Raw genomic sequence first — 11,176 nt, 5'->3', positions numbered from 1 at the left:
AGCTTAAGTGCAGTCATGTTGTTATGTAGTCCCTCATTAAGGTTAGCACTAAGGTCTTGACAAGTGTAACTGATAATTTGATAGCTTACGCTAGGCTGATAAATGAGGCCCCTGGTGTTTTGGCTTCATGCAACTGTCCTCTAGTGTCCCTGGGTTGTCCCTGCAAGTCTAAGTACTCGCCGTGCTGCCTGTCTGCAACACCAACACCACTGTATGAGGTAAACTGAACACTTTAGAAACCAGAAAACACCATTTCCCCCCGCCCAGGAGCGCTACACGGTGACTAATCTGAGCTTACTGTTCCTGCAACACCATGCAATCGTGAGCTGAGTTGTCACCACCTTTTCTTTTTTTTTGTAACCACTCCACCTCTCCTAACTTGCTTAACAACCCAACAAGCTAGAGGAGAAAGTGAGCCAGTCTCAGAGCACTTAAGGTCCTAAAATATGTAGGCATGTACTGTCATAAGGGGTTGAGGAAAGGTCCGGTCTGACAGAAACACAAGCTGAATATCAGAATACAGAATCACATACATTTTGTTTTCTGGGAAACAAGATCCACAAGTGATAGATGGAGCTGGTCCCAGCCGGCCCTCGAGCAACATCACATACAAGGTAGTAAAGAAGATCCGTCTAAGGTGATGGAGAGCAAGAAGTGGGAAACAGCTGATATGTCAAAAACATTCTGGCACCTGAAAGAAAGTGCAGCAAAAATCTAAAAGTAACGAATGAGAGTGCACACCTCATCGATGTCCATTTTTTCCGCTGACATGCTATCCGTACACACACATCGAAAACAGACGGAGGAGGGTGGAGAGAAGGGAGGGGGGGGGGGGGGGGACAATATGCTAGAAAACATTTGGATGGAATAGAAACAATGAGCAGGTTTCAAGTGGCAAGAGGTCAGTTCTTTTAGGGGTGGTGGTTCTCAAACATCTCTCTCCGGTTGATGTCCAATTCCAGCACCCTCCGCTCCAATTAAAACCTTCCCACTTCCTGTGGTTGGCGGTTCATCGGCAGCAGGCTTGTGGAGGCATTTCCAGCACATCTCACCAGCTGTGTCCCTGGCAGCCATGACAAGCCTTCGTCTTCCTCCCTGTCAACAATCGCTCTACGCAAGCTCCAGCCCTGATTAAACCCCAAGGTTCACTCCTCATTAGAAGCACTTTCCTCTGGCGAGAAAATGGCAGCCACGCCCACCAACGAAGAATTATGGGAGGCTGAAATGATAATGACAGTGTGTAGGAGGACAAGGGCCAGCAGGCAGATCTTCAGTCGCCCGCTGCACAGTCTCGGGGTGGCGGCGGAAGTGACCGAAGCCCCCACGGGCTGGCAGGAAGAAGCAGTTCTTTTTAGCGTGCCCCCTGAAGGGTTGTCCATTTTGGAGTCCCATCGGACGTCGCAGCACTCCGCCTCACTGTCTGATGGATGGTTTCCCAAGAGACCTGAGAAAGAGAAGACACTGGATGAAAAAGCTGAGGTTCCCCTGCTGTGCACTTGTATTTATAACAGGGGGTCACTGGTAGTTTGGTGTTCTCACAGCAGATATACCAACTGTGTTCTGTATTCCACTGTTTTGCTTCACAATCAGCTGTTCACACGCTCATATGGAAGGCCAGAAGGAACCAAACCAAAAATAAGAAATGGCTCATAAATACATAAATATGCCATTAAATGTAAAAGTGCATTCAGTGCTTTGCAAACTTTGAAACACAAGAAACTAAAGTCGTGACACCATAATTGCTTCAAGATGTGACACTAACACATTTTAACATCATTAATGTGACTTTTAAACATTTAAGCTAACCGGTCTCACGCTGTCTTGTAGCCTGGTGAAGGAGTTCGTTTCTTTCCAAATCAAAGACAAATGAATTACGCTGATTGATTTTTCTTGGTGATAAATGAGCTGACAAAATGAACAATTTTGTTTGCTGTTATTCCAACTGTGCAAAACATATTTACGCATTTGCGGCTTATTGTAGGGCTCCTGCAATAAAAGTAATGTGCTCAGCCCAAGTTATAATGAACCAGCCAATGTAAAAGGGGGTCAAATTTGTGCATTAGGGTCAGCATACCTCACTAATCCATTAATATCTGCGATTTTCCAACTGCAGCCAGTGATATCAGACAGTTCAGCTTCACCCATCAATACTGGATCCATGAAGAAAAACCAACGTAACAACAAGATGCGAAAAAAGGTTTTTTAGCTGAGAAGGACATGAACTGAAATTTTTATTGATTGCTCAAGGATGCAAAGAGAGTCCTCAGCATGTTTTGGTTATTTTTAGGGGCTGTAGGTAATGTTATCAGTATGTGTCAAACGCTAACAGTAATTATCTAATACAAAGAGACAAAAAGAGTAAAGAGAGACTGTTTTCCATTTAGCCTTTTTAGCTAAATCTGATACATCTCTATGGTGGCTTTCTGTGAAGTTGCTTAATAATAATAATTTTAAAAAGTTGAAAAAAATAACCGTGCAATAAACAGCTCACATGGAGCACAAATGACAATGATCTGTCTAACACCAGCCACCTTGTTGCTCATCTGCTGCCTCGGTAAACGGATCAAACGCACTAGACCTCAGCGTGTGGCTCTAATCACAACCAGACACGGTGACCCTCAAATGAACTCCAATTAGAGCTCACCACGGCACAGAGGGAGCGCATTGCTGCATCAGTTGATGGTTCTGGAAGTCTTAACTTGCCAGCATGTTTATAAAAAAAAAAGAAAGAAAGAACAAAAACACCATGGCTGCTGTGATCATCTGCACGGGGAAGCTTAAACTGCAGAGAGAGAAGCTCACTTAGTTCTAACTAAAGCAAAGCATAAGTAGAGAGCATGTGATTGATGATGAGAGCAGATTGAGGACTGATGGGGCTGCTGGATTAGACCCCTTCTCTGTGTGGACTGACACCTCACCTGACTCGTCTGTTGCACCTGTGACAAGTGAGATGATTTACCCTTTTATCATCTTTAAGAGACATTATGAAAACGATTAGGTTTGAGTTTGCTGTTGAATCTTACATTGGTACGACTCATTTCCACCTGCAACCCTTCCAACCTGAGGTATCGACCCTTCCTACGTCGATATTCCACTAATGTAAGAGGTCATGCTGCTTTTGTTGCCATGCTGGTAGTGTAGGTAAAATATTTAAAGTGTACCACAAGTAGCTTTTTGTCACTTTGAACTGGGGGATTATCTTTTTGGATCTGCTCCCATGGTGCATTGAAAGATGCAGACTGGATTATGGTGGATTCACATAGATTTATGCCATAATGTGAGCCCTATTTGTTGTTGCAAAGAGCACTGCCAATTTGATTTTAGCAGCTCCTGGTTGCAATGCACCAATAAGTTTATGGACGACTACACTAAATTGCCGATTCACTCACCCATCCAAATCATTTCAATCAGGTGTTCCGATCCCTTCCATGGCCATAGATGTATAAAATCAAGCACCTAGCCATGCAGACTGCTTCTACAAACATACATAAATGAATGGGTCGCTCTCAGGAGCTCAGTAAATTCTAGCGTGGTACCGTGATAGGATATGACTGCACACCCGTAGACAGAGCAAGGTCCACAAAGACATGAATGAGTCAGTTTCGTGTAGAAGAACTTGACTGGCCTGCACAGAATCCTGACCTCAACCCGACAGGACACATTTGGAACGAAACAGAGTGGAAACTGAGCCAGGTCAACATCAGTATCTGACCTCACAAATATGCTTCTGGGAAAATGGTCAAAAATTCTTATAAACACTCCTAAACTTTATAGAAAACCTTCCCAGAATAGTTGAAGCTGGGTGACATCATATTAAACTGGGATGTCACTCAAGTTCATATGCGTTTGATGGCAGACAAGTGAGTACTTTTGGCAATATAGTGTAGCGCTGGATTAGTTCAACACTGAAGATGGCTTAGAAATTTAATAATATCTAGATTGTAGCTACGAAGGAGTTCTAGGATAATGATATGTTTGAATAGTGCAAGCCACACTAAAAATGTGAGTATCACCGCTGGGTGTTTACATTTAGCTGAGATGTTAAAGCAGTTTTTTAAAGCAAAACATGGAAGGGCAGGCAAAGAGGATTGGAAGTCACTTAATTGGCTCCAAAAGCTGAGCGCCGCAGACAGCCGTGTTGCTGAAACTGCTGACTGTTACCGACACAAATCAGGCGCTAAACTAGATTGCCATAAACTAGATAAATTTATGGCAAACTAACTTATTATAACCATCAGGAATTCTTTAATTCACTCACATTAACCTAACATGCATGTCTTTGAACTTTGGAAATCCACGGAGACTCACAGGAGGGAACACGGTCAAACAGGACGTCAAACGTTCCTGCTCAGAGGTGAGAGTGCTAATGCCCAAATGGTATTTTTAAAAAATTGTTGGAAAGGGACACCAAAAGGGCAGGAAAAGCTTTGTAAAAACCAAAAATAATTCACATCACAGTTTTCCTCAGTAACCTTTTTTTTTTATAACAGAAACAAGACGATAATTGAATAAAAACTAACACACGATGAAATGCATCGACACCTTCATCAACTAATAAAAGCAAGATTAAAATACTCTGGATACTCTTGTGCAGGTCAAATACGCACATCTGATCTCCCCCCAGGAGCAGGTAGAAAACGAGACAAATGTCAGCGCTTGGGAGGAAGAGAAGACCAGACGCTTTAACACTTTAACTTTCAGACTTTCTATTTTACTCAGCTTCATCAACTTTGGATGTAGTCTATCGATCGTGGCTCAAGAGTTGGGAGTTCGCCTTGTAATCGGAAGGTTGCCGGTTCGAGCCCCGGCTTGGACAGTCTCTGTCGTTGTGTCCTTGGGCAAGACACTTCACCCGTTGCCTACTGGTGGTGGTCAGAGGGCCCGGTGGCGCCAGTGTTCGGCAGCCTCGCCTCTGTCAGTGCGCCCCAGGGTGGCTGTGGCTACACTGTAGCTTGCCATCACCAGTGTGTGAATGTGTGTGTGAATGGGTGGATGACTGGATATGTAAAGCGCTTTGGGGTCCTTAGGGACTAGTAAAGCGCTATATAAATACAGGCCATTTACCATTTACCATCTAATGATATTTAGTCAACTAAAACTAAAATAATTTCAATGCCTAAATTTTGACGACACTTAATTAAAATTTGCTGTCAAAAGGGAAACATGCCTCTGTCACAATGTTTTGAAAACTTTTTGCTATAATTTGATAAGATGTGTTTTGTATAATTTTCAGTTCAATACAGGCTTTAAAAGCAAATAACTGCTTTCTGTTTTTAATTAGTTTCACGCAGCATTCCAACTACTTTGGAATCTGGTTGTAGTTGACCCAACAGTCTCATTTAGCACTGCAGGAATTGTTTTCAGCTGTTTAACCCCAGTATACTTTCATAGAATCATCACACAGCGAAAGTTGAAAATCAAAATTTGAGGTGACTAAAAATAAAATCATGACTTCCATCCATTATAAGCATGCACAAACCTCTAAGCCTTTAGGTGTTGAAATGTTTTATGTTGTCAGTCTCATCCAGGTAACCCGTGAAGCTGACCTTTATTACAGAATAAAACAAATCTGCAGCAGATACTGAGAGAAGGACTAAATGTGTTGTTAAAACGTCCTTGCATGAGGACTGCAGTGCTCAAAAACACCACTAGATGTCATCAGAAAGCCTTTAGAACCACTTCACTGTTTTCCTGGTGAGACACCATTCAGTCAATACAGAGAAACACACACTGGATGATTTATTACTGTCTGTCCTTTTGCAAAATGCTACTCACCAGCTATTCACTAGCATAAATTAAATTAGAAGGTTTTTCTGTGAAGAGGATACAAGGCCCCATGAACACCCACGCATGCAAACACACAATCTGCACTCATCTCCAGGATACACGAAGTGGCACTAGGCAGGAAGTGGGTATTAACCTGTGCAGATGAAGCTGGGGCTGCCACCGTGGATCAGGTCGTCGTTATCGGGCAGGATGAACGGACAGCTCTGCTGGACCTCCAGGCAGTACTGGTGGCACGGCACCTTCTTCTGGCAGGACTGCTGGGTGGTGGGGAAATACTGAGCACACAGCCAGGGCTTATAGGCCGCCTGAGGAGGAGAAGGAGGAGGAGGAAGAAGAATTAGGCAAGAAAATTACATAAATAGATGCAGGTTCATGGTCCACAAGAGGATTGGAGGAAGTTACTGCATTTGTCTCTGCTGGGTATTGGCCCTCCCCTTGGTTCAAATAGCTTTCTTCACAATAACAAATAAATATCTAGAGGTCCACTAAGCGTCACATGTTTTTTCCACCAAAATAGAACAGCAACACTTCACACATCAATCTAACAGCCACTGGGATATTAGAGGTTACTGTTCAAAGATTAGCTAATCAAAGCTACGCCAAATACAGAGTAATCATTGGCAGGCAGGACTTTTTTTCCAATAAAGCCATTAAAGGCACTAAATATCTTAATATCCACGATGTCATCAGTGACTCATCTAGGATTAGGGACAGGGTTTGGTTAACATCTGCCCCCTTCTGAGGGACTTTTTGCGTGTTTGAAACAGCCAAATGGAAAATCGTTTAACAGAAAAAAAAACAGTCATGACAAAAACGTACGAGACTTTATTTCAAAGCAAAGGGGTGTTTTTAATCTGCTGTGGTGTGTTTGGCTGCTTGCTGCATGCCAGTGCAATCAAAACCAAATGGCACAAAATAAGCTCACCACATTTCATCCTGCGTCTTCTTCCAAGTTAAATTTGCTTTAGTTCACTGTGAGGCAGGATGTAATACAAAACGCACAGACTTATGTGCATAAGGAGACAGATGGTGACATGTAATAGCCAAAGCCTCGAGCTTGGAAAGCTTAGCAAAACTAAATGAACCGAGGGCATACCACAGTCTGTATTCATTCTCATTCTTAGCCATTTCTTTGTGTGTTTTATTGGGATTAACACAGGAGAGGGGAAAGAGCACAGACGATATCAAGCAGAGACTGAAATCAGATTTGTTTAGGACCCCACCGCCTACTGCGCCAACCCGGTGGGACCAAAGATCACTGTAAGTTCGATAAGTGCCCTCTAACACAGTCTTTAAAGGTGGACAGGCACTTTCCCCCATCCCATCTACCTTTGTAGCTAGCTGGGAACCTTTAAGCTGAATAAACCTATGCCTCAAAAAAAAGAGTTGGCATGATGGGACACACACCGGATGCTTTTGTTTCCTTGGACTGCTTACAATGTTACATGCTTCCTATGAGCCAGCTTTCTTTGCTCTACCTGGAGTTGGCAACACAATTTTTCAATTATTGTCTCATGGAAGCCACAAAGACATGCAATGAAAAGCTGTGTCAGTTAAATAACAGCGGAAATGTGCTGCTATTAAGTGATGAAAGCCACTAAAAGAGTCATTAGGCTGCCTGACACATTTAAGCAATAGAGGTACAACAGCAATTTTCAAGTGATGAATCAAAGACAAAACAAACCATTACCAACAGTCATGTAATTACCAAATAGTACAATGCTAAAATCTTGCCATGAGCCAAGTTTTGCACTTACTAATGAATGCTGCAATAACGCAATCTGAGTTTTAAGGGGAACACCACCAATGTTCCACATTAGTATGAAGCCTTTTAAAGTTGGGAAAATGAAAATAAAAGCCCATCTTGGGCGTGGTGGAGCCTGTGATATGCTTTTTTTTTTTTTTTTAATCTTTAATGTTGCTTCACACTTCTCCCTTTCCTGGTAAACTGTCGCTCTCTTCCCCGTTCCAACCCACTTCTCAACCAATCAGCATTCGACCTATGCCCATTCTAGCTACACGATGTTGCGTTTTTGGAGGACTGCACGGGAACATGCTTGTGCATGCTGAAAACCCCGCTTTGTAGGCAAACAAAATAAAACTCTATTATGCAATATGTGAATACAATCCATCTTCTCTGAGCCAACGCTCATTTAAAATGGATTAATGCAAAGCAAAAAAACTACCCTGTGGCCAGACAAACTGGATGTTGACCATCCGGCTTGTCATTGGCACACACTTAAAAAACCTGTGTCGCTGAATGCATGGGGGGGCATTAGTGCTCATGGAATTGAATGGTATATACACGTTTTAGAGGAACATATGGTCCCATCCAAATGAAATCTTTTTCAAGGGAGACCATGTCAAACTACATACTGTATCTATTACAAAAGCATGGCTTTTGTAGCTTTTGTAAGAGTCCAGGTGGTGAACTGGGCTTCATGCATTTCAGGCCATTTACCTGTTGAAAACATTTGGAGCATCATGAGACAAAAACCATGACAAAGAAGACTCAGGACTGCTGCAGCAGCTTTACTGCTGTTAAAAGAAGAGGTGATACTACACAGTGTTAAACATGGGTCTGCCCCAACTTCTCTGAAGTGTGTTTCTGGCATCATATATTTTTCTTCAAATTGTACATTTTGTCAGTTAATAAGATTTGCAAATCACTGCATTCTTCTTTTATTTCTATTGTAATCATTTTTTAAAATTTGGTTTTATATTTTTAGCACTAAAACTATTCTTTATTGTTAACCTTAAAACTGTCAGTTACCGTGTAGATGCTCACCAGTATCAATACAATCCAATAATATGGCAGTGTTATATATTGATTTTTGCACCATCATCTTTTGAATTTACGAAATGATTTTTAATCTAGAATTGATCCCTTGATACGTGTGATAATGTAAGCCTGTGCCTGTCTCTTTAAGGCCTTCCCCCTCCTCTATTATGATTGGCCAGTTTCCAGAAGCATCCACCTTCAGACTTTAATAAATAACAAAGTAGCAAACTTTAGCTTTTTGTCTTCTTTTTTCAAAAATTTAACTTACTTAAACTCAATTTAATCATGAAAATGAATCTGATTTTAAATATTTAAGTGAAAAACTAAGTAAACAACTTTAACAATTTAGGCAAACTAAATAAATACAAAACTGTTCAAAAGTAAACAAAAGTGATGGGGCCTCTAAATAATAGATGTGAATAAAATCAAAAATTTTGTATGTGTAATGATAGTCATAAACCTCCGAAATGAAACAAACAAAACTAACAAAAAAAATCCAAAGGGAAAGACAAAATGGTGCAGGCACAGTTAATTATCCCTCCGTGTTATTTAACCACACAGAGACATCCATGCTTTGGAGGCGGGGCTCTCACTGTGGTTCGACTCCTCGTGGTTTTAGATGTTTGTTTAAATTGTACCCAGGTAAATCTTCACCTCTAGCACTGGCCTCCCACATGTGCGTCTCATTTCCTATTTATGCCAATATACAAAGATAACAAACAGTGCACAGGCAATTATATTAATTATAATAATCTGATTAGGATGATGGGAATCATAATGATGAGAACAATGTGCTTTGTAAAATCTAATATATTCCAGACACGTATGACTTCATGTTCACTCTACATGCATCTGCAACATACTGTACTGTTGGGCTTATTTCCAGGAAATACACTCATCCGTCAAAGCAAAAGGAGAGGGGAAAAAAGTCAATGCTGTTTGGGATTTAGAGGGAAAATCTGTCTCTGTTTAAATCCAAGCTCACACTTGCAAAAAACAACAACAAACTGCTGTGGACTATAGTGACTACACCTCTTTGTTTTTTGGAGGGTAATTTAGATAGACCACACCAACAGTGTAATTCCCATGATTCTCTGTTTTTGGTAAAAGCGTTGTTACGGTGAAGTGGCTCAACAGCTCAACGTACAGAGGAAAAAACAAGCTCAGGGCCAAGATAAAAATCAGACAGATCAATGAATGGGGGTTTATCTTTCAAGAGTTTGTTGGAGTGTGACGTGTAAAATCCGTGACCGAGGATTTTCACTGTGCCGGCTTCTTGTCTGCGCATATGCTGCTGTTTAATTTGCGATCATTTTATATAAATTCTCACCGCCGTGAGATAATCCGTCTAGGGATACCGCGGCTATCAAAAGAGAGCCAAAACAATACGATCGCAGTGAGACAGGAAATCTGGGTCCTCCTGAAGATGTATGCTGGCAGTTGCCAAGGTAACGGCTTTTTCTGCTTTTCATTAGAGCTCAATGGGTACTGCCCCACTCTCTGTCGGTTTGTCTGTTTGTGTGCACATGTTTAAGCGTGCAAGCAGGTCTATGTGTGTCTGCGTGTGTGTGTAAATGTGTGCGTGCGTATGCTCAGCGTGAAAAGGGAAACGTACAAGAGCAAATTGAGTTAGTCAGGAAGCAGGCCTGGAGTCTGATTTGATCAGTCTAATGTGTGATCAGTGTGAATGGGAACCTGGCACTCAAAAAGCCTCTGTCGCCATGCAGCTTAGTCTGCTTCGTACAATTTACTGAAGCCCAGAGACACAGACAGGAAAGACACCAAGCTGGCAACTGCTTCCACCAGGGCTTTACTCCCTGCAGCTGATTTCAGCAAAAGCCCATCTATTTGCACAAAGAGCTTCAGTCCTGTTTAGATGCCACACCTGACAACACATCACGTGTCGGTTAGTCGCTGTGTTTTGGGTATTAACTCTAGAAATTTAAGTAATTTTCTCCCAAGCCAATTATTTAAAGCTGAAGAATAAATAAGAATAAAAATCCCATTTAAGTGCTAATGTTCTGCCAGATAAGTGTCAGCAGTGATGACTATTATATGAGACAGGTTGAGGTTTAATGCTAGAACAACCAATGGTTGTTTACAGTATGCAGTGCATTAATTGTTTTTATACTTCACAACTTGTTAACTATTACACAAGACACTTAACTTCTATAGCACTGACTACTGTGGGTTTGGTCTTTTGCTGTTTAAAAAAGTAAGGCCACCTGTCCATTTTCATGGTGCACATTCACTTGGGAAAAGCTAGTTAGCTTTTCTTTCTTTCTTTAAGGTTGACTTAGGTGGTAGAACGGGCAGTCTAAAAATAGGATTTTAGGTTTTTTTTAAGGTCTTTTCATACCTGTGGTGTTTAGTCCATTGCAATCAAGCTCGGTGCGGTTTGTTTGTGCAGGTGTGAATACAGTAATCGCTGAAATGTGGATCAAAAGAACCACACCGCGACCACCTCCTCCAAAGAGTCTTGGCGCAGTTGTTTTCGTTGATTTCAACTCCAGAGCGGTTTGTTTATGGTGTGAATGTGATCCGACCTTGATCCAAACTTACTACGAGGTCTACCTTACAAGTGTGAGCTAAAAAAAAAAAAAAAAA

The 11,176-nt window shown here is 41.6% G+C and overlaps 1 protein-coding gene across 1 annotated transcript in view; it reads right to left on the bottom strand.

The window, feature by feature from the left end:
- Positions 1-420: 420 nt before the first annotated feature.
- The window catches only part of nalf1a (NALCN channel auxiliary factor 1a), a 53,401-nt gene continuing 42,645 nt past the window's right edge, over positions 421-11,176 (bottom strand). The window contains exons 2-3 of the mRNA XM_026158259.1: positions 5,921-6,092; positions 421-1,444 (exon numbers count right to left, since the gene is read on the bottom strand). Coding sequence (XP_026014044.1) covers positions 1,146-1,444; positions 5,921-6,092 — 471 coding nt within the window. The 3' untranslated portion in view covers positions 421-1,145. The remainder of the gene's footprint in view (positions 1,445-5,920; positions 6,093-11,176) is intronic.

Source organism: Astatotilapia calliptera, chromosome 23, assembly GCF_900246225.1.
Source record: "Astatotilapia calliptera chromosome 23, fAstCal1.2, whole genome shotgun sequence".
NCBI lineage: Eukaryota > Metazoa > Chordata > Actinopteri > Cichliformes > Cichlidae > Astatotilapia > Astatotilapia calliptera.
Note: the sequence above shows the minus strand (reverse complement) of the source record. Positions and strands in the feature narration are given on the sequence as shown.